The sequence below is a fragment of the Antedon mediterranea genome, chromosome 8 (genome assembly GCF_964355755.1).
Source record: "Antedon mediterranea chromosome 8, ecAntMedi1.1, whole genome shotgun sequence".
NCBI lineage: Eukaryota > Metazoa > Echinodermata > Crinoidea > Comatulida > Antedonidae > Antedon > Antedon mediterranea.
In genome coordinates, this window is record NC_092677.1 from 7,984,217 (window position 1) to 8,009,917 (window position 25,701).

Sequence of the window (25,701 nt, forward strand, 5' to 3'; positions counted from 1 at the left end):
TACAAAGATGGTCAAGTCAATAAGTGATCTACCATATGAAAAAAGGTTAGAATATCTTGATCTTCAACCATTAGAGACAAGAAGACTACGAGGAGATTTGATTGAAGCTTTCAAAATTTTGAAAGGCTTTGAGGATATTGACCCAAAAGATTTATTTAAATTGTCTCACAACATCAGAACCAGGGGACACAGCTTAAAACTATATCGTCCAAAACTTAGAGGAAATCTTATGTGCAGGGTCAACTTTTTTACCATCAGAGTCATACATCACTGGAATTCTCTGCCTGAATATGTAATACAAGCCTCTTCAGTGAACATCTTTAAGTCTAGACTTGACAACTATTTTCGGCTAGAAATGGAATCTAATAGGCACTAGCCTAAACTATTTCCATCAAACATTAAGTGTAAGTGTAAGTGTAAGTGTACTTACACTATCTATCACTTCTGCTAACCATTTCTCTGATATAATTTCAACCGACTCTTCTTCTAATTCCGTGCCTTTAAATATAACTACAGCATATCTTTGTTCCATTCTGTAAAGTTAAAAAGACTACATGTTATTGCTTTTTTCTCATAAAAAGTCTCATCTTTTTTGTTATGTCCGGTTGTCATAACTCTACATAGTAGCAGGTGCTCTACATAGATTTTGCCTTAGAAATACTGGTTTCTGAGTGAAAAGATATTTTTGTTTTTAAGTCTTTAAAAAAGGTATCAGATATAAAATAAATAAAAAATAAATAAAATTTAATTGTTAACTATTCTACTACATACATACAGTACTGTGTGTAATTGTAACTGATGAAAGTATGGTTGCACATTACGAAACCTCTTTTTTTCAAATTAATCTACTATATCACAGTAGGACATACAGGTACAGCTAAGTTAAGATTTCTCAACTTCTTAGAATCACTCAATTATAATGTAAAAGACCCATAAACACTGCAGCGTTGTCATCAATATTACACTTCATTGCTTTAAATCTTAAGTCTGTCCTTTTTATCTTTTTAATTGAGGTAAACCTGTTTCTAACTTTATGTATATTTATTATCTTGGAGTCACAAGGAGAGGTAAATAAACTTTCACTTCTGGCATATACCCTACATACAAAACTAGTAGAGTTCTCATCATAATGATCTTCAATAACTTCACAACAAGTGTCAGCTGATATAATGTAACAGTTATTTGGTGATTTAAATGATATACTTGCAGGTGTTTGATTTAAGTTAACTCTTTCCTTCAATACATGTCTTTCACTTATTCTTTTTGCTATTTGCGAAATTGGATGTCTGCCAGACCTTACAAGTTTCTTTAAAGTGTACATGTAATTTTCAAAGCCAAATGCTGAACAATTATTCAGATTTCCAAACAAGTCGGCTTCATCTGCCAAATGTAAAAGTGTATGAACATTGTATATCAAAAATTCTTCGCCATACAAATTTCGCCCTTTTTCTACAAAATACACTAATAACTGATGGGCATATTCCTTGTAGGCAAGTGCTAATTTTGAGTTTACAAGTATACAGCAAGCTACACTCAAGGACATAAAATGCTCATATTTCTCATGTGAAAGGATTCTACTCAGGACAAGCTTTCCTGTGTAAAGTAAGAATTGGCGAAATTCAGTGGCTTTCCATCTGTCTATTTCTGATAATCCTCTTGGTTTTCTCTGGAAATCATTAGTCACATATTTTTTTAACCCGATTAATTTTTCACTCACAGTTTGTACTTGGGCAGACGACAAACGAAATCTCAACAATCTGTTTGATCCCTTGACCCACATCAACAACATTTTTTTCATAACACCAAGGCAAGTTTGATGCATAAAATCTATAGGAAAAGATGTTATCATATCAATCGGCAAGTCAAGGAATGGTGATTCATCATTGTGATGATGTTCTCTAAACTCTCGATTTCTAAAATTTTGGTCTGTTCTTTTTTTTAAGTGTCTTGTTTGCAGGAACAACATTCTGCCATTTTTATGTTGCCCTCTTTGGCTACATTTATCACACCCGTGATAGCCTGAGTAAAGCTTTGTACGTTTTACGAACGCCCTGGCGGGTGCATCACATATTATGTACCGTATTTTGACTGGAACTGTCATTTCATTGACATCAAGTCCATTTTTTAGAAGATGCTGTAAATCAGCTATGGTGTCTGAAAGAAAATCTAAGTTACTAGGTTTTGTAGAACCTTCGGTCAATGCAACAATAAAGACATAAGTTGGTGTCAAATTGGCAATACAGCAAAGAACAGGCCAGATTGATGAACTAGAACTTTTAAACAATGGTGCACCATCAATATTAAAACCAATTTCAAGAGCTTTTATGTGAAATAGCTTTGGTTTGCAGTAAATGTAAGCTTTTTTTAACACTTCAGTTAATCCAAAGTAGTGATATTTCATGTTTGATTTATTTCCAATTTCTACTGTTCTTACTGTACCAAGCAAAGTGCGTGCAGTACCAGGTAACTCTGAATGATGTCCATTTTTTTGCAAAAGTTTAAGAAGGTTATCAACAGCGTCATGCTTGATGTTATATTTGCAAACCCATTCTGCAAGCTGTTTCTTAAATGCCAATGGACTTTCAACTAAATATTCAACACTATCAGCTTTGCTGGAATCAGATTCACAAACAAGACATTCATCATCAGTTTCGGAATCACTTGAAAAAAAATATCCATCATCACATTTAGACTCAGTAGAAGAAGCATTTTTTCCAGTTTCACTGTCAGTTAAAAATAATACTGAATCTTCATCAACCTCATAATTAGAACGAATGATACATTCATAATTAGATCTGCTTTTAATGCTACTTTCTTTAACTTCATCTTTGTCTGGATTTTCATTCTCTCTCATTCGTTTTACTGCACGCGATGCTTTCATCCAATTTCTTCTATATCTTTTTCTTTTCTCTTGCTTACTTAGTTCAGAATTCATAGTCAGTCTATCCAAATAATTAGAATACAGTTAAACTCGCCGAAGTCGAAAAATCAACGAATTCAAAATTATTTTTATGTCACTTCATTTTCCCTATACCTACAATTGTTAATACCTTATATATTCAAATAAACATGGGAGCGTTTATTCAAGGGAGGCGTTTATTCAGGGGAAGGCATTTATTTTTTTTAGTGTAAAATGGTAAAATATATACACATAAACGCCCCTTCAGAATGAAAACTAGCTAGGCTACCTAGGCCTAGTTTACCATTTCAAAATTTTAATTAAAATTACCGGTTGGTTCGGAATTTCTTCTCTGTGCCTAATAAGTTATATTATACTTATAGTTCATAGTATTTGTCCATACGGAACTTCATGTGATCATATAATATATAGATAGGCGCCCTATATCTTATCATATTGCCTGGTTAAGCCTTAGAAGTATAATAATATATATAGTTTATCAGGCTAGTTAGTTAAGCACAGCTAGGCATCACTAGTCTCAGACGTCTAGTCTAGGGCTAGGCCTATCTAGGATAGCATTTGTCCTCCTAAATCTTCCACGAGCGAGGGAAATTAACTAGGCCGCGCCTAGGTAGGAGGTCTCACTGAAGTAGGCGCGCCTACCACAATAGACTTTCCTAGATTATATGGCCTATACTAATACTAGGCCTAACATCAATTCATAAACATTCTATTTACGTATGCAAAATATTAGATACCTAATAATTTTATGTCTATTTTTACAGTAAAAATATAATTAACTTACTTTATAAAAATGCAACCTCGTACTCGTCGTCACGACATCGGCGAGAGAACATGTGGCGTGCCCGGCCAGCCGTGTCCAGAGAAAGAAAAGTTTCGCGCCGTTTTTTTTTTGCATAGATGTGACGTGCCGATGAAAGATACAACATTAGCCATATTGTAGGCCACAACAAACGTTTCTACTAGTACTATCTTAAACCATTTTTGGACCGTAAAAGGTACACATTTTTTTTTAAGTTATTTTGAAAAATAAGAAGATAAAGGGAATTTAATAACGTTTTTAAAGAGATCTCATAACGTTGTATAAATAACCTTAGGCCTAAATTAACTTTAAATTAACTAATTTATGACGATTCTAATAAAGTTCAATATTAGTTATTCTAAACAGTTTTATCACAACGTCAAAAACATAAATTCAAAACGTTTAATTATGGTTAATTGAGCGTTTGTACCAATGTTTGTTTGTTTGTAAAAAAACATTTAAATAACTAATTTACAACGTTTCTAAAGAGTTCATTTATGACTACTTATATAACGTAATAAGTGAAACGTTAAAATAACTTCTTTTTTTTTTGTAACTATTTTCTAATCAGTTAAAAATTAGTTATTTTAAACCGTTTTATCACAACGTAAAAAATACAAATTCAAAACGTTTAATTATGGTTAATTGAGCGTTGTACATAGGACTTAAAATAAAAACATTTAAATAACCAATTTACAACGTTTCTAAAGAGTTCATTTATGACTACTTATATAACGTAATAATTGAAACGTTAAAATAACTCATTTTTGACGTTTCTAACAGTTCAATATTAGTTATTTTAAACCGTTTTATCACAACGTAAAAAATACAAATTCAAAACGTTTAATTATGGTTAATTGAGCGTTGTACCTAGGACTTAAAATAAAAACATTCAAATAACCAATTTATAACGTTTCTAAAGAGTTCATTTATGGTTACTTATATAACGTAAAAAATGAAACGTTGGAATAACTCATTTTTGACGTTTCTAATCAGTTCAATATTAGTTATTTTAACCGTTTTATCACAACGTAAAAAAACCAAATTCAAAACGTTTAATTATGGTTAATTTAGCGTTGTACCTAGACTTAAATAAAAAAACATTCAAATAACCAATCTACAACGTTTCTAAAGAGTTCATTTATGGTTACTTATATAACGTAAAAAGTGAAACGTTGAAATAACTCATTTTTGACGTTTCTAATCAGTTCAATATTAGTTATTTTAACCGTTTTATCACAACGTAAAAAAAACAAATTCAAAACGTTTAATTATGGTTAATTGAGCGTTGTACCTAAGACTTAAATAAAAAACATTCAAATAACCAATCTACAACGTTTCTAAAGAGTTCATTAATGGTTATTTATATAACGTAATAAGTGAAACGTTTAAATAACTAATTTTTGACGTTTCTAAAGAGTTCATTAATGGTTATTTATACAACGTAATAAGTGAAACGTTAAGATAACTAATTTATGACGTTTCTAATCAGTTCAATATTAGTTATTTATCAACATTTTCATGAAAACGTAAACAATATATATTCAAAACGTTTTTTTATAGTTACTTATACGTTAAGTTTAGAAGGTATTAAATAAACCTTTAAATAACCAATTTATAATGTCCTCAATGAGTTAATTATAGATTATTTCAAAAACGTTATAAAATAACCTTAAAATTCCCGAACAAATACGTTTTTTCTATGTTTTTTTTAAACTAATAAAAAAAAAGCTATTAAATATCGTTTAAAAAACGATGTTTAAACGTTCAAAATGAACAAGGTTAGGTAAAAACCTCAATATAACTTAATAAAAACGTTTTCAAAACGTTTTGTGTTAGCTGGGTTTCTTGCACACATACTGTTTGCAAATTTTGCATGACATGACAATGTTCAATGTTTTTGTTTCTATGGAACGTCTAAAGAGCAAAAATTATATTGAGGGCTGAAAACTCTGTGGAGTACATCTACAGTGTGGATGGAACAATGTAAAATTAAAATTGTAATGATAATAGTATAATCATGCTAGTACGAAGAAATAAATCCTCGCAAATACATTTTAATTTAAAAATCATGATAATAAGTTTTTTTGGTTTTTTTTTCGTTTTCTTTCTGTTTTTATACTTGTTCTATTATTGTTGCTCTTTTGGCGCTCTATAGAAACAAAAACATTGAGCATGGGAGGAGTTACAGTATACAAAGAAACACGTCTGTAAAATCATCAATTTAAAGGATTTATTTATTTGTTTTTATGTGTTTCTCCTTCTGAAAGTTTATAAGTCATAATTTTAAAGTGTGGTATTCAGGATAAAGTCAGTTAACAAATTTGGAGTCAAAATACAAGAAAGGCAGCTGCGAAAGAAAAACATCCTCTGAACCAACACAATTGGAGTAAATATATACCAACAAACAATCCGTCAAGTTTGTTTGTTGTAAAGAAAAAATATACATTTACTCAACGGGCGAAAATAACGTTAGTTTATCTATGTTTTGCGGTAGTATTTCATTATATTTATGGTAATAAATGAAACCTACTATGTTTAAAATTATGTATGGATAAACAAGTATTGTTTTTAAGCTGTAGTATATCTTAGAATTTGTAATCTTAGGTCTTGGGTCTTAGCTTTCGTGATCTTAGGTCTTAGGGGGTCTTAGCTTTCGTGGTCTTAGGTTTCGTGACACCCGTCGATCGCGTGCTTAAGTTAGCGTGTACCGACCGACCAACCGACCGATATAGTGAGCTGTAGAGTCGCGTTGCACGCGACTAAAAAGAGTAGGCCACAGTAACTCGGTTGCACTGCCAACACAACAGACAGTGTGTGTTTGCAAGTATGACGTCATGAGCTCACGCATGCATCATGAATGTTCATGATATATGCACGCCCTCTATAGTGTCTGCCTTAACCTTATAGGGAAAAAAAAATGCTTCCCCGCATAGTCTTCGTCAATGATTGACGATGGATAAAATGAATACAATTTTTTGGAACAGTAGGTGTGTTGTAAAACACATAATAAATGTTTTGTATTGTTGAATTGAGATAATATTCCATTCGATTTCCTCTGTTACTGTAAGCATATTATATTCTACATTATGCAAATATGGGATAGGTCCTTAAGCATACGTATCACTAATAATATTGATTTCTTATATTTCCAGGTCTAAATGTAGGCAATTATTATAAACTTCCTGATTTCACAAGGGCAGCGAAGGCGCTAGAGTTTATCCACGAACAACTGGAAACCGAACATGGCGGAATCCTACGTTTGGACACAGACCTACCGGATACTCATATGATCATAGTCTTTTTGTTGGACTATCTGTTCGTCAATTCTGAATATAACATCATAGCATTAGACAAGTGTATTGTGTAATTTTTATGTGGATTTTCGAAACGCCCATAAGCAATACCTAGTATATGATTCTATTTGCGAATGTAGTATAGGCCTATACTATTAGTAGGGACCTGAAACTTATGACGTCACAATGCATTTTCGTGTCGGCCAAAATATTGACCTGTTTGATATTACTACTACTAATTACTTTAAATATACTTCCCGATTGGCTACTTTGGCGGTGAGGTGGGGGAGGCGGTTAGTTGGGGAAGGCTTTTAACTATAATGCATTTATTTAGTAATAGTTTTTTAAATATTGACATAGTGAGCTGTAGCTGTAAAGGAATATGGTTGTTGTTAAGAAGAGGTTGATTAGTAGATTGATACTATAGTTTGGAAAGAGAAATAATCATGTTAATAACTTACAATTTTTTAATAATTTTGTCACCTATTGCTACACCTTTTTTCCTTATTTATTGAAATGCATATACCGATTTTTTTTATGGAAAAAAACTATTACAATGAAAGCAAATATTTCCACAGACTCTGTTATTTCAAAGTGAACGTCCACAATTACTACAGAAATTCGGCCTAATATTTCAGACGTACAGAAAGGATAAACAGGGTACTACACGGAAATACAAAACGGAAAATTATTATTTTTGGCCTTAAATTATAGAAAACCTCTGGCCGGAAAAACGCAATCATTATGGACAAACAAATTCATTCTGCGCCTGGTCAGAAACAAAAAATACAAGCTGACCACCGATAAATTGTGTATTTTTTTACGATGCATTGTGCCAATTTACAAATATTTCTAGCCATGGACTTCTATAACGCTATATGGATATTGTATACGATGAAACGGGAACTAAATTTCAATTTAGTGGCAGAAAAAAACATTTAATATGAAATTAAGGGTGTTGCCCGGGCCCTGCGTCCTCCCCTGTCATCCTTGCGCTGTGTCCTAGTGGGAACCAAGCTTAAGGGCCCCGTCATTTTTGTCAGCTACCACTAAACGTCTGTCCACAACGACAGCGACTGACAACATAGGAATTGTTTCTAGGTCAATCTTTAATCTATACTATATATAATGTATATATAGTATATACTATATATATACATGAATTATAATTTATGTATACATATTTTTTTTTTTCATTTACCAATATCGGTAGTTATTTCATTTATAATTATTATGAAACTATTGAAATATAATTTAAATAATTGTTATAAAGAAGATGTTAGTTATGTTATTATACTGTAATTTTTTATCCTAAATTATATAATTATATATTCTAGGTTATTTTTATTTTTTTAGTAATGTGTTTTGTTGTGGGTCCCTACGAGACAAGTTTTTAACTTCTAGAAGGGATCCATGATAATAATGACTACCAATTACTGCTTTATCTATGTTCACTTTAATATCTTTTTTTCTATTTTGTATATATTCATTCATTATTATCTAAATAAATATTATCTGAATTAGAATTAAGTCGTCTTCCTCGTCTTGACTATGGATTTGACGTACGTACCACGTCCACACGATCTAAATGTCCCTATTATAAACCAGAACACCGATTGGTTATAAAATACACAGGAGTAACATTTGTACACTGGACTTCCTAGTTTTAAGTTCTTATTCAAGAAGAATCACCAGAAATATGTTCGAGGAGAGCCTTGAACACCTGTGGCGATAACTATATGGTTTACGGTGCCCCTATCTAACCACCGGCCTGATCTTGAAAAATACCCGCACACAATAACCGGTTGAACAGCTCGAGTACAGCATCATAATGTTGAAGACAGGCCGATTTTCTTTAAAAAATACTATTTTGATAGATTTAATATACATTTATACAAATGTATTGATTTGCGATGAATGGAACATTCCAAACAACATACCTCCATGATTTAACGCAAGTAGGTACATTTATAGGCACTTAGAATACATTTAAAACCTAAAGATATAGTATTGCAATACTATAAAATACTGTAAATACTTATTAACCACTTTTGGTCGCCATTTGAATCGCAAATGTTTTACTGTGAGTGTTGGTACTACTGCTAGATATAATATAAACATATATACAAATAAACGGTATTACTGTGAGTGTGGGAGGAGGCCCTACTGTTAGATCATAAACACATAATATACAAATAAACTATATTACTGACAGTTGCTTCTCAACGTTTGTATTAATTAAAAATTACAAAAAAACATAAACGTCGTAGTGGTTTATCGTCACATGTACTTTACTATTTCAAATGACTATGACAGTGACAGAAATTACTGTGTATTCGAAAACGTCCATCTGTGAGCTCGACCTAGATGGTACGCGAGCAAAATTAATTTTCTTTCTGTGCATGCCATCGCATACTTACATTATTATTGTACAATACATAGACATTAATAGAGGCTCATTTCACTCATCTTCACAATGCATGTTTCATAATTAAAATAAAATAAACATTGTTCAAAATCGATAAGGTTTGTATTATGGTCAAATCTGTTGTCGGAAACAACTATGTAATATTATGTATTGATCTTGATATTAAAATAGTTAAATGAAATATTTCACCTTCAATATACAACAACAATATTGTACACAGAGTAGTAGAGTCACAGAGTGAATGTGCATCGATACCTTTAAATTTGCACCAACAAAAGTGTTTAAAAACTCGACGAAATAGAACCAATGTTGTGAAAATGCACATTTTAACCTCGTGAAACTGCGGTTCAATCCGTCTCTCCATTTTCCAAATGTCTATATCTAACGGTAACATTTACTAGGCAAATTATATCTATATTCCTATACATTATACACATACCGTTACTGTAAACTCTGTAAATGAACTCTTAAATAACTATAACATTATAACGTCATTGCAGAATTAAAATTACTGAATAAACAAAATAGACAATGAAAATACATTTGAATAAAATATAGAACTTACCCATGAGTTTAATCGATGAAGTTGGAAGCATTTGTCAAAAACACTACAAAAGTATTAATGAAGTTTAGCACATCATTTTACAATCTGTAAGCCCCTAATTTCAAATCCTCGATCCGATCCTACAGTCACAGAAGCGTCACATAATAACATAATCTGTTACGGTAAATAAATTGTAAAGAAAACATGAAAGAAAAGCTCAAGAATATGGGTAGGCCTACTTTAGTACACCAGTATGCGTGTTACGTCACAGAAGCTCTCGTCTGTTAACAGGTGACCATTATTGCTAAATTGCTAACTACACCTGATTGACATTCATAGGCATATTACATCACTGAATAATTGTGTGACTATTTCAAGTATATGATATTAATTTCAAAGTCAGAATGTTTTCTTTTGTATTGATTGCTCTCACTCTTATTCTATAGCTTAGTGCTTTTATTGGTTTTCAAGTTTACTGTATTTCCCAATTAACACTAAAACGAAGCGTCAATTTTTTTAATATAATGTATGCAATTAATTTTGTTACTATTCTTTCTTTGCACCTTAACATTAAATTGTTTATTTCATCTAATAATTTTATCGTTTATTTGAATAATAATGACGTGCCATTAACTATATGCTAAACATCTTATAAACATTTGGCTTGGCGAAACCTGTTGTATTTGATCTATTTCCATGCTTATAGCGACTCCTATTCTAATGTATGCCATTATTAATCTCATGAAATTATTTATGCTTCCTGCCTTAACCCGATAGGAGAAAAAATACATACCGGTAATAATTGAATGATGGAGGGTAATCTAATGAATGAAAAACACACGGTTATGGTATTTCAAATGGGTTTATTAGGTCTCTATATGTTTACAGTATGAAAGTTAGACAACACCTTAATTGATGATAGACAGAAAGCATTTAGTTGCAATCATCACAGCGTTGGCGTCAACTTAGGAACTCTGTGCAGGAGGCCATATCCCACGCCAAAGCCACTTTCTACAAGAATTATATTCAATACCTCAAGCGAGATGACCCCAAGAAGTGGCATGATGGCATTTCTAATTTGTGTAACCTGAAAAAAGGAAAACGTTTAGTATTCCGGGCCTTTCTCTTGGTGAAACCGTTGAAACTGTCAATACGCACTTCGCGAATGTCTGCTCTGAACTACCTGCTTTGCAACCCTCACAGTTACCATCTTACCTGTAATCTACCCAGGTCAAGTGAAAGCTGTTATGGATGAATTAAAAATCAACAAATCAAGTCATCCAGACGACCTTCCATTTAAGCTGATTAGAGAATTCTCACCTGGGTTAGCTCCTCCTCTTGCTGAGATTTTCATATAACCTTGAAGAAATATAATGCAAGACGAATTGCTGAAGTTGTGGGTGAAAACGTTTTACACGCCACAACTTTATATTGAATTGCGGGACCTTGTCTTGTACAGTAATGGCAAGGTCAGTGAAGTTGGCCTAGCCATGGATTATATCTACAGTGTTGCTGCTGACGAGCTCTGCATCAGATACCCCTAGGCATTTTCCATGGATGTGAAGAATGTCCCAGATTTTGCACAATTTCACCCTGAAAAAATAAAAAAATCATTGAATAATTTATATCAAACGTATAGTGTATTACCAAAGCTTGATAGCCTATATTGGAGTTTAGAAAGAATTGTGTTAAACCTACACTGGTATCCAATATACAGATGCAAGGTTGAACCTCAAATGGATGGTTCTCCGTAGCATCAGCCGTTGTGAACGTATACTCATCATGCTTGGGAATTGATAGATGAGCTCTACTCCTGGGTCACTAGACGCATCTTCTTCAGCTTGCTTCTCAGAATACCTGTGAACCAATTAGTTATGTTGTTTTGTAATGATATAGGCATTAGGGTTGTTCGTTGCAAGCCACACATGAGAATACAATGTAAGACTTTGGACAAGACGATACAAGCCATGTTCTATACAACAGTAACTCTACAGAAAACTCTACTTCAACTCATTACTTCTTAAAATGTGACTTACCTTTCATTGCCTGTACTTGGACCTCCTGTTTTATTTGTTTCTCTCACCCCTCCCCCTTGTTGGGTCTTCAACTGGGGGAGAAGGACCGGTCATTGCTAATAATGTAACCTCAACTTCAACTCATCATCTTCAAAGGTTGAATTGCCTGTAAGGATGAAATATTAATTATTATTTAGATATTAAAAGAATAGGCAATGAAATAAAATTCAACTCATTTCTAAACATATGAAACTGAAAAACAAGAAATCTGGATAGATTATGTGATACTTTAATATTGTTAAAGACAGATATTTACTTATTATATATAGCAAACTGGCAAGATTGTTAACAAGATCTTCTTCATAGAAGTCATCAACATCAACAGGAGCCACAGCAACATCAACCATCATTATAACCGTTGTAGTGATGATGTCAATTGGGTTTAATTATTAATAATATTATCATCATCATCATCGTCGTCGTCGTCATCATCATCATTATTATTACACGGCTCCATATCTAATCATCCTCATCTATTAAAATGTTTTTTTTTTTTATATTTTTATACACAATACATTGCGTTGACAAAAAAAATAAAGCATACACGACAAAATAAACGAACTTTTGTTTGTATTTGTATATCCTATAACTATATCATTATAATATTATATAATCTGGCATGAAGGCGAACATTCATAATAATAATAATTCATCAATGAATATGAAAAATAATATAAATATTATATCTAATGAGATGGGCTAAAATTTGTCTGAATATTATTGCAACAAGCATTTACACGGCGATACTGCATTTTATTTTGTATAATGTTCTATCTTTGAATTTACTGTTTTAACAGTATTAAAATATTTGCATGATTCAATAGCAATACAGTTGCTGCACCCAACACAAATGCGTTACAAAGAACCATCCATATCATAATGTATTTGAATACTACTAAGTTAACTCTCCCAATACCGGACTCTCTCTCTCTAAAAAAAAAAAAACAACTCTCCTAAAACCAGACTATATTTCTATACACATCTTAAAAAAAACCCACAATAATTAAAATGTATACAATTAAAATACAATACTAAAGCAACATTTACAATGCTACACAACTATGTGAACAGAAGAACAATGTCATATTCATCACTTTAAGCCTGGTTTCCATAAAATCGCTACACCGTTTCCATTGAAATCGCTACACGCGCAAATGTCGCCGACGCGCATTGGGGAGGTCTCCCCGATTCATCGCAGACAAATCGGCAAAGTTCAACCATGTTCAACTTTGCCGATTTTGTCGGCGATGAGTCGTATACGCGTGTACCAAAGAATATTTAGCGCTCGCGTACTAGATCCCCGATAAATTCTAGCGTTTCCATAGAATCGCTACGCTCTGTCGGCGACAGCAGTCGGCGACACGGTGTAGCGATTTTATGGAAACCAGGCTTTACAATACACTATCTGTACATAAACTTCTCTGAAAAACATTTTAAAGCGTTTATATTCAGTGATTACGTATTTTTTAACACGGAATATGTTGATGAGACCACATCATTAACTATTAGTGAATATACACAGCCTTATCTCAAGCTCTCTCCACACTATCAAACTAGTTTGACCAAAAAGGCGTGATATGCCAAAATATGGTAGTGATATGACATCATCATGTCCATAATTATATGAACACATCACATTAAAATTTGATAGTGTAGACAGAGCTTTAGAAATTCAGATTTGTTTGATAGCAACATGCGGACAACTTACTCGGACGTTTTGAGCAATGTCGTCATTAAAAGATGACGTCATGACTATCTTCACTGTTAATGCAGTTCAAAACGTTTAAGTAAGTGCACCGTTGTTGGAATATACATAGATGTACACTACTAATGAATGAACACATTATTAGTAATGTATAATTTCACCTTCCTTTCACAGACACGTTTTACATACTGTTTATTATATTATCATTCTTTAATACACTATAAATACATAATATACACTGAAAGACGAATTAAAAAATACTATATACAATACAAACTGTATACTGTGCAGACAACATATTTAAAATATATTTTTGTATCAACACTGCTCTTAGCTAACCTGCAATAAGAGTATAAACACATAATTTGGCCCTTTATTTGCAAATAACAATAACTTTTAAATTCAGACTCCAAGAAAAGAAAACGTACAAAGAATTAGGCCTACGAAATAAAATAAAAATGGAAACGTTTGTTAAGAAACAGAAAAAGAATATTTCGTTTAAAGTTTTTTTAAAAATTAGTAAAAATATATAGTATAAAAAAAAACCTCACACATTGAATAATCTTGTTGAGAGAAAGTTGTTTTGCGGTGATTTCATTTTTTAAATTATCACTAGCAAATACTTGTTTCAAACTTTTCTTTGAAGCCTGAATTTAATCATTAGGACAGCAGCAATATTAATCACAATTAAGGCCTTCCGATATTGTAAGTATAGTTTCTCAATAGCCTACTGAATAAGCACAAACTACTATTCTATAAAACACTAAAGCTAGGTATTGGCAGTTATTATCTAGGTCATCCCAATAAAAGGCAACACAGTGCATTTAATGACAGACCACACTACAAAACTCTTAATATGTAAAGCACCTATTTACACAATAGTACCCCACCCCGCATTCCATGTTTATACTAATAATAAAGAGTTTTTCCAATACCGTAAGGATAACTAAGAAATATATATCTTAGTAATTAAACCTGTAAAATAGGGAACTGATTTTAAACAAGAAAGCAAAGTATTCCATTATCAGATTATGTCTCTTCTTCTCTCTCTCTTCTTCTTGGGGTCTTTGGAACATAATGCTGTTGATGGTCACTTCGTACCGACTGTGATAGAAGACTACCTGGTACTCATGTACCTTATCTACACCAACGAACACTGTTTTAAACGAATGGTCGAGTGCAGCTGAAGTTTTTAGAAGAAACACATAGTGATCCGATGTAAATGAAACAATTACAAATTCATCTTTATGGTATTAATTTGTTTAAAATCACTAGATATTTTTATGAGAAGACACAAATGGACAATAAACAAAGTTTCGAGCCTACTAGTGTTAAAAAAAAAGGTTGAACAAATAGGAATACATGCATACACATGTCTACATTTTTCCAGAACTGTATGCATAGTGGCTGCAACGATACACTGTACATGATATGTGTACTTATCTAATACAAAACAATTGGCAGTTGTTATGTCCGTGCATCCTAATTTTTACTTTGGGATACTGTATGGAGTAAAATATAAAAAGCTAAATCTCTATAAACACTACAAGAAAATGGTAACACTATTATAAACACTTTTCAATTTTTTAGATAGATAAATATTCTAACGACAAAAAGTTTTTACAAAACAAGATATATATTCTAGGTTTATTATTGTTTTTAGTATTTCTAAGAGCAAAAAAAAAAACAAAAACCACACACAATTAGATAACATAAATGTAACTAACACGTCAGTTCTACATAATATATTCATTAGAAGCAAATATTTTGTATACAACATTAATAGTTTACCAACGTGAGTAAATATTCTTTTAGAAAAATTTTCAAAATAGAAATTATTGCAAGAACCGATACAATAATATTTCATAAAATATGACAATAAAACTATCTAACTTACTAATTATCAAGGTAAGGTTCGCCACATATTCGGCACAACAATTTTTTCTCTTAATATCATTTTTTAATAATAAAACAAAGTAACATAATAAAACGAAATTTAGCATTTTTTTTTTGCATTTTATGATTCATATAGAAAAATAAATCTGTCATGAATGTTAGGCAGTAAAGCTTAAGCCTGTTTTCCACTCAAAGTGAAGTTACGCGTATCCAATGTTTAGCAGGGAACAAAAATCGCACTGCCCTTTCCACCACTTAACAATAGCTGCGATTTTTATCTCGTGCCTGCTGCTGACCCGTACGATTTACATGGACCAATGACAACTTCTTTCCTGTGCTCTGATTGGTTGCTTCGCAAAAAGTAGAAAGTGTTCGAACTTTAAAGTACTTGTCTCAGTATAGACGGAGTGTTTACTTAATAATAAAACAATAAATATTTTGGCACATACGGCGTTTCATACGTATATTAATTGAGCTCCTATTTAAAGACAAAAACCAAAAAAGACCACTACAGACATGAGGGTTAGGTTATATAAATTACGTAGAGTACTAATAATTTTGCTGACGCGAAAAACTAGGGGAGTTGAAAGGCTTTTGATTCGCGCGAATAAATTTGCCTAGTGGAAAACAGGCTTTACAATTTAATACAAAAAAACATTTAACAACCGATTTTCGGTCAATGATTTACTAAATCAGCTACTTGGTAGACATGGATGTATAATAAGCATAATAATTAATTTTAGGCCATAAATATTTGTTTTGTCTTTTTCTTATAAACTGTAATATCATATAGTTAGTTTTTGCATAATGTTTCCAACATAAATTTAGTTGTAGTTCTATAATACATATAGCTTATCAATTATTAGGCTTTTTAAAACTATAGCATGTATAATATTTTTGGCTGTTTTACCATTTGAAAGCTTTTGTACAATCAGTGTATTGGTATTCGGAAGGGACCATACAATAATTGGGGACACAACAATTCATTAATAACTCTTGAATTAATTACATTGATGGTGAACGAGTCGGCCAATTTTGATAATCATGCTTTTTTAACTTTTCCCGTTGTTTCTTTGCATCTGCTTTGTGTTTAACTTTCCCATCTTTACCTTGCTTTTTCACTTTCTTCTTCTCGCCTTTGTTGTTATTCCTGCTAATCTTCTCTTTCTCCATCTGTCGTCGGTAATCCCTAGCGTCGCCATTAAGCGTGTTTGACTTGATTTTTATACTCGCTGGTTGAGAATTGTTCCCTTGAAGTCGAACCTCCTCGTACATATGATCTAATTGCCGCACAGATGTCTTGAGAGATGGTGACGATTTTGAAGCCGTCATTTTCATTTCACCCCCATCATCGTCATCATCATTTGCCATTGCTTCGTAAGTGTGATCTTTTCGTTTCCAGAAGTTCTCTGGGGTTTTGATAGATTCAATGTGTACCATATCTCTCGGTGGCATGGTTATCGTGAGTGGTATTTTTTCGTCCTTTTCACTTACTGCTTCATATAAGTGTAATGACTCTTTGTTTTTATACGACTGATGTGTAGCATTCTGGGAAGAGTTTGGCGATTTATCGTCTCCATCTTTGCAGTCCTCAATGCTTTGATATCCGGTCTCTCTGATGGGAATACCCTCATTGCTACCTGTTGAGTCTCTTGAGCTGTGACTCTTTACTTTTGGCCTTGCTCCGGTTCCAGCGAACAGGTTTTCATTAGGTGTGTTTGCTTGATTTGTTGCTTGTTTGTTTTTGCTGTTTTTGTCTACTTTAGCATACAAATAGCTGAAATCAGTTGCATTTTTTTCATCTGATTGTTTTTGTTTCTTTGCTCCACCTTTTTGCTTTGACTTATCAACAACAGCATAAAGTGGCATACCGGTTCCTCCTGCAATGACAAAAAAACGAATAAAATGTTAATCAAAAGCATAACACCTTATAAAACATATGTTATATGAAGATAAACTCTCTAAAAAAGATAATTAATGTCAAAGACATTTAACAAGAGGGTAGTATCGTTGAATGAATATAATTAATTGATCAAGATGGGTAATATTGACTATCAACAGGAGACAGACACTTCAAATTTCTATCATCTTCTAAATTACTGATTTCCTTTCTGTTGATTCAATTTGGGGCGGTGTACCCTTGACTTCGTGTACAGGAGAATGTAATTGTGAACAAACAGATTATAAAAAATGAATTTGATGATAAAAACATAGCAATCCTTGCAGTGTTGCAGTGTATGAATATGAATATCATATTATCTGGCCATACGAATATGAATCATGTTTAATTAAGTGCAGAAATATTTTTATTTTTTCAGTGCACAGAAAACTCAAACAAGCTGTACTCTTTATGTATTATTATATTACATTACAGTGAAGAATTTCTTTGCCTTTAAGAAAATTGTAAACTTTAGCCAAATTGTCTTTCTAAAGCAAAAATAAATGATGAGGTTCAAAAGGGGGAAGTACTGTATATTAAAACTCTCCATAGTTCTCTGAATAGTACAAGGTAGAAAAGAATTGGGAGGATAATAAGACCTTTTGAAAATTCAAGTCTCAAAATCTTTAATTATTTGATGATAACATAGATATAAATATTTTAAATATCTGTGCCAAAACAAAATTGTAAAAGGAAACAATTCTGAAATAGAATGGATTGTTCTTTTGAAATCACCTATAATAATGTATTACTTCACAAGAACTACTACACATTTGTCACTTTATAGCATGCTTGTTATCCTGAAAAAAAGTGCCGTTTACTATTTTTTTTAATTGCTTAAAATGAATACATGGTCAAACATTTATTTACGGACATAATAGAAAAATATGTTAAAGAAGATTTTCCAAAGTATTGTAGTAAAGGGTTTAACAGCTTATTTCTATTGCAGTTTAAAAATAATGTAAACAGTATAGCTTTCACTATATTTTGATTTGATTTTATCTTACTTTTTAATATTTGTAAAAAAGAATGGTCAGCATTTTTATTACGCAATTGGAAAACTTTTACATACATTTGAATTGAAAACATATGGCACTTGTGGAATCTCGGAAATAGCACTTACACATTAATGCTTTAGTTTTATTTTTAGCACTTACTCGGTAGAGCATTTGTGTAGTAAGTCATCATTTTGAATAAAACACAATAAAAATGTTGTTAATTGTTGGCCTGTTTCCAAAAAGAATGAAACATATCCGCCTTCAATTTGAAAATTGTTCATACATTTTCAACTTCTACACAAATTCTGTGTGGAAAATTAATTTATAGTTTATTGATAGATTAAAAAATATACATTGTTCACCATTATTATAAGATTAGAAAGTATGGTTCTGGATTCGGCAAAAAAGAGGTATTACACTCTTAGGGAGAAATTTGATTAGGGGAGGCATAAAGAGTTTGCTAGGTGATATATACTGGAAATTAATTATTGAGGAAGTGAAAATGAGAAAGTCACTCCAATCAAGATTTAAACCTGAAATCTTCTGCTTTTTATGCAGGCATTTTAACCTTAAGGGCCACTATCACGGTATGGTTCAATACAAAATTTGCATATTAATCCCTCTAAACTGCTGATATTTAAAAATTAATTTTTAAATGGTAAAGATGAGGAAATCTTCTTCAAATAATCTAATCACACTTTGCTATTAACATACACTTGTCATTTCTGTATTTTATGTTTCAATTTTGGACAGTATAATACAAATATCTGCATTCTTATGACGACGATTGGACTCCTTCCCAGCCACACGATATTTATGGTGTGTCCCATCATCTCTATTCATAAATTAAAGAATCTATAGCATAAGGAAACAGGACAAAACAATGAATATAGATGAAGGCATGCACCAACTATCCCATATCTGTATGCAGCCTACTGTAAACAAGTCACTGGTCATGTTTTAACCTATAAATGCTTTGATTGGTTTGGTTATGTTGCAGATATTAAAATGAAATCTCAAACTTATATAATGAGGTGAAAGCATTTAAAAATGATTTAAAGTCTGTTGTTGCTAAAGTATTTCCTGTCTCCATCTGTGACTCAAATTTACTTTTATAGACAACCTGATACTGAAATTGTTCATATGGCAAATTGAACTATTAAAATTGTGGTGGTGATTAGCAACTTTTAAAATATAACTTTTCCTGTAACTTGATTCAATTTGTCACCTTAATCTATATATAAATTTACGTAAGGGCAAAAATCGGTAAATCGCGCCTTACTTCTAGAATTTTTACTCGATGGTATGTAAAGTTGGTTCGTACTTTCGGTACTGATTTTAACCACCTGATGTAACCCTGTTTACTAATTAAATTGAGTTAGATAATTAGTTATTGACGATTAAAACGAATTTAGGTTCAACGATTTGCCCCAAATAGGGGTGTTTTCCGATCGTGGTATACACTGTCTAATGGATGTCCATCTTGAAAAATACCCGCCACAAAAATGCGAGGAGGCTTCGCATTTTCCTATCTCCTCCTACGATAATTGTTTTTAATAGCTGAAAACCGGTTGAACAGTTCGAGTACAGCATCATAATGTTGAAGACAGGCCGATTTTCTTTAAAAAATACTATTTTGATACATTTAATATACGTTTTTACAAATGTATTGATTTGTGATGAATGGAACATTCCAAATTATTTGGTTTAACCATACAGGTATAGATTTAGATTTATGGGCCCCCTTGGAGAATAAACATAAATAGTATTGCAATGCTGTACAATACTGTTAAGGTATTAACCACTTTTGATCGCAATTTGAATCGCAAATGTCTTACTGTGAGTGTTGGTACTGTTAGATGTAATATAAAAATATATACCAATAAACTTTATTACTGTGAGTGTGGGTAGGCCCTACTGTTAGATTATAAACATATAATATACAAATAAACATTCCAAATTATTTGGTTTAACCATAGAGGTATAGATTTAGATTTATGGGCGGGCTCCCTTGGAGAATAAACATAAATAGTATTGCAATGCTGTACAATACTGTTAAGGTATTAACCACTTTTGATCGCAATTTGAATCGCAAATTTCTTACTGTGAGTGTTGGTACTGTTAGATGTAATATAAAAATATATACAAATAAACTTTATTACTGTGAGTGGTAGGCCCTACTGTTAGATTATAAACATATAATATACAAATAAACATTCCAAATTATTTGGTTTAACCATAGAGGTATAGATTTAGATTTATGGGCCCCCTTGGAGAATAAACATAAATAGTATTGCAATGCTGTACAATACTGTTAAGGTATTAACCACTTTTGATCGCAATTTGAATCGCAAATTTCTTACTGTGAGTGTTGGTACTGTTAGATGTAATATAAAAATATATACAAATAAACTTTATTACTGTGACTGGTAGGCCCTACTGTTAGATTATAAACATATAATATACAAATAAATAAACGTTATTACTGACAGTTGCTTCTCAACGTTTGTATTAATTAATAATTTAAAAATATATAAACGTCGTAGTGGTGTATCGTAACACATGTACTTTACTATTTCAATCGACTATGACAGTGACAGTTCTAACAAAATACCGTATTAAATCGCAAATGTTTTACTGTATTTAGTGGTATATTATTTATAGGCCTATAAAACATTAAAAACAATATTTCGTTACTGAGTGGATAAGAATATATTTTAAAATGTTTCCTCTTTGTACCGATCTTCTTCCCCCATCCCTCAACCCTTAATGTTACATACAAAACACAAATTGGGTTTTTTTAAATGAGTCCAAATAAAAAAATTTGACTCATTTTGTTTCTCTCTCGGAAGTAATTCCCAGGGTGCTAATTTTGGTTGACTACATAAATCATTGTGTATATTTATTCGTTTCTGTAAACGACAATGTATTATAGTCCTGCGGTACTTACATTTGAAATCTCCATTTTTTTCTCGCTGGAAATACTGTGTATTCGAGAACCATCTGTGGGCACGACCTAGATGGTACGCGAGCGAAGCGAGCGTGCCATCTAGTAATAATAATTGACAATTTTATATATAATGTTTAAATATAAAGTAAACTGGAAACTTCCAAGCAACCCTTCTAGAACAAGTAATAAGAAAGATACCCATACCTTTAAAACAAATTCTCAGTACAATTCTGGTAATTTTGATGTTTATGGGTATGTGCAATAGCAAACAAATAGATACCGGGAAACCATACAAACTCACTCTCTCTTTTATTATAGTATTAATAAAAGATAACAAAGGTAGGCCAATGCAGATTTGACCTAAGACGAATCTTCTGCTTTATACTCGATGTAGCCGAGTATTCCATTGGTTCTTTAATGGTTTGTCTTGTTTGTTTGGATAGCTCCAAACCAGCCGCGTAACAAGGGGGTCTTGTCAGGGGGGGGAGGGGCAAAGAGGGGAAAATCCTTCCAGACACCAAGTACTTGAGCCACAGCCCCCCCATGGTGGGGGCTGTGGCGAAGCGAATTTTGGTAAATGACACCCCTAGATCGTCGGAAATGGTACTCTCGCACATAAAATTCACGATAAATGGCGCCTAACTAGTAGTAGTTGGCCTGGAAATAACACTCCCATTTATTGCACAGCAATCAGCAAAATGATCGTACATTTTCCACCGTTAAAAACTCAGGTGACATAACATTTGAACATGTGAAAACCCAATCTAACATTGGATCCGCACCTGGCAAAGGTAGTAATTTTTCCGGTTAGAAGACTGAAACAGGGCCGTAACCAGGTTTGACGGCGGGGTGGATCGTTAAATTGTTTAGTGGAACCATACCCTCGAATTTTTTTTTCTCTATAGGCCTATGTATGGCCGCAAATCGCATTTCCGGCTAAACTCTTTTGTTTATGAACTATATAATTTGGTGAAATTTCCAGCCCACGAATTTCAATTGCCGACCTTATTGCCGACCTTAAATTGTCAGAGGACGGCATTCTCTTGCCGACCGAAACTAGGCTAGATCCCGGGTGTCACGAAAGCTCAGACCACGAAAGCTCAGACCCCCTAAGACCTAAGATCACGAAAGCTAAGACCCAACACCTAAGATTACAAATACTAAGATATACTACAGATTAAAAACAATACTTGTTTATCCATACATAATTTTAAACACAGTAGGTTTCATTTATTACCATAAATATAATTTAATACTACCGCAAAACATAGATAAACTCACATTATTTTCGCCTGTTGAGTAAATGTATATTTTTTCTTTACAACAAACAAACTTGACGGGTTGTTTGTTGGTATATATTTACTCCATTGTGTTGGTTCAGAGGATGTTTTTCTTACGCACCTGCCTTTCTTGTATTTTGACTCCAAATTTGTTGACTAACTTTATCCTGAACACCAAACTTTAAAATTAGGACTTATAAGTACTTTCAGAAGGAGAAACACATAATAACAAATAAATAAATCCTTTAAATTGATGATTTTACATATGTGTTTCTTTGTATACTGTAATGTAACTCCTCGAGCTCCCACCATGCTCAATGTTTTTGTTTCCATGGAGCGCCAAAAGAGCAACAATAATAGTACAAGCATAAAAACAGAAAGAAAACGAAACAAAAAAACTTATCATGATTTTTAAATTAAAATTTATTTGCCAGTATTTATTTCTTCGTACTTGCATGATTATACTATTATCATTACAATTTTAATTTTACATTGTTCCATCCACTCCACACTGTAGATGGACTCCACAGAGTTTTCAGCCCTCTATATAATTTTTGCTCTTTTGACGTTCCATAGAAACAAAAACATTGAACATTGAACATGGGGTAGGCCTACTGTAGTACTGTAGGCTAGTCATTTTGTGTGCGAGAAAAACGTCTGTAAAATCATCAATTTAAAAATGTATTTGTTACTTTTTATGTGATTCTTTTTCATGAAAGTGCCAATTCTAAGGTGTGGTATTCAGAATAAATGTTGGGAGTTAAAATACAAGGCAGGTGCGAAAGATAAATATTTGTAATCTTAGGTGTTGGGTCTTAGCTTTCGTGATCTTAGGTCTTAGGGGGTCTGAGCTTTCGTGACACCCGCTAGATCCCTCCTCCCTTTAAGCCTCCTAGCAACAACATGGTACATTAAGGGATCGTATCATTGAGACTTTAACAGGCATATTCACCATCATGTGGTGTTTAGGTAACAAACCATGGAATTAAGGTGATCCCTGAATTCACTCAACCATTGCATCTTGCACTTGTGTGAGCTGCATGCTTTCTCTCTATACTACCTATCAAGCAGCTGGCTGGGCACGTCACACGCACGCAGAGACCTGTGTAGGGGAATACCCTTTTATGTCAAGCAAACAACTATGCTCTGTGCCACGATGTTCAGCAGTTATCAAATAGAATTTATCTTGTAAATTTAGTGTTAGGTTTTTATATTTTAGTTAAAATATACTTTATATTCTTATGTCGATTTATATTAATTAAATTTATTAAGGCTTGACTAGACCTGTAGTAAACAATCGTAGTGTTGTGCAGGTGGTGTTGTGTTAGTATGCCTGTGAAAGTTTGAGTATTGGAGTGACAGCCAGCCACGAAAGTACGTTCATTTTGCTGATCGCTAGCGCGTTACATACGATTAGTAGGAGTGTATTTTTTTAAGGTGGCCTCACACGCACAGCACAGCGTCACAATTGTGTATGAGATGCCCGCGATGGCGGCTTAGATAAAAGACGCCAAAAACCACAGTCAACTGACCGCATGTTAATGTACTGATAAGCAGTGCGTTTTCCCACGAGTTGTCAGTCAGGATTTTGTGTATTTCATATCATCTTACTTGAATATCATACTGTACTGTGACTCATTTGAAGCCATATCATATATCGTATATTTTATTCTTATCTTATATTTTCTTTCTTCTATCCCTTCTTTGTATTTTATTTTATTTTTTTTACTTGTTACCCAGCCCGATCGAACGCTTCTCAACCCGGTAAAATCCGCCAGGGGGGTATTCCGCCCCCCCCCCCCTGCCCCCCGCCTGTTACGCCACTGCTCCAAACATGGTAAGGTGAGACAGCACTAGTTATTGATTGTATTGTACGCTCATGTAATGTTTATGATGACAATAATAATAATAATGACAATTCATAATGCTTTACATGGGCTTGCAAAACAAGGAATACCAGCACTCGCATACATTTACGTCCTACAGATGGATACCGGTATGAATAGAGAAGAACTGTTTGTCTGAATGGCAGATATGATATTATGGAGGAATCTAGTCATATTAGTTCGGGATGTCCCAGACTTAGTAAGTAATACTTTTATGTAACATTGGGCTACTGCAGCTCAAAATGTCTGGATTACTGTAGTACCAAGTAGCAAATACAGTCATTAAATAAAACTAACCTCTAGGTTCTAATGCAGTTGGTGATGGCAATGTATTCTGTCTTGCTGCCTGAGGGAGCCCTTCAGTACTTATCTCCTCATAGTGTTGCTGCAATGATATCCCAGTTGCGGGAAGTGTACTTGACTGTTGTGGAACAGTGATAATAACATCTGAAGATGAAATCTAAAAAATAAAAAAATTATACAATTTAATATATAGTAATAATAGTTTGTCTGTTTTCTGAATTGTATTTTAAATATGCAAATTAAAAATAGTTTTACAAATCTAAAATTTCAATTCTGAATCAATAACATCTGTTTAAATAAAAAAAAAACATAATACTAAACTAATACTATAGGAGGTATCCAATAATAGTACTCAGGTTGGCAGAAATAGAACAGCAAGAACTTCAATCAGGAAGAGGCCTTATTACTGTATTGGCATGTAGGATTTGAACCAAAGACCTGGGATTTGTAAATAAGTAGTATGTCAATCACTAAGACACACTGCCACTAATATGAATAGGATCCAAAAAGAAGGTTTGTATACCGTAGCTGCAAAATAGCATATCAAGATCCTTACTATCATTAAATATCAACTTCTTTTGTTTGATATGTAATACATACCTGTACAGTACATTCCAAGCTGTAAATGGTTAATAATTATTCTTAAAGATTAAATAATATTGTGTCTCAAGAAACCTTA

General features: G+C 32.8%; 2 protein-coding genes across 2 annotated transcripts in view; one reads left to right on the plus strand and one right to left on the minus strand.

Annotated features, from left to right (window-relative positions):
- LOC140057586 (uncharacterized) overlaps positions 1-8,522 on the plus strand; it is a 44,956-nt gene extending 36,434 nt beyond the window's left edge. Inside the window, exon 7 of the mRNA XM_072103302.1 lies at positions 6,878-8,522. Coding sequence (XP_071959403.1) covers positions 6,878-7,092 — 215 coding nt within the window. The 3' untranslated portion in view covers positions 7,093-8,522. The remainder of the gene's footprint in view (positions 1-6,877) is intronic.
- A 4,096-nt stretch (positions 8,523-12,618) lies between these two features.
- The window catches only part of LOC140056420 (uncharacterized), a 37,223-nt gene continuing 24,140 nt past the window's right edge, over positions 12,619-25,701 (minus strand). Inside the window, exons 8-9 of the mRNA XM_072101789.1 lie at positions 25,017-25,179; positions 12,619-17,546 (exon numbers count right to left, since the gene is read on the minus strand). Coding sequence (XP_071957890.1) covers positions 16,672-17,546; positions 25,017-25,179 — 1,038 coding nt within the window. The 3' untranslated portion in view covers positions 12,619-16,671. The remainder of the gene's footprint in view (positions 17,547-25,016; positions 25,180-25,701) is intronic.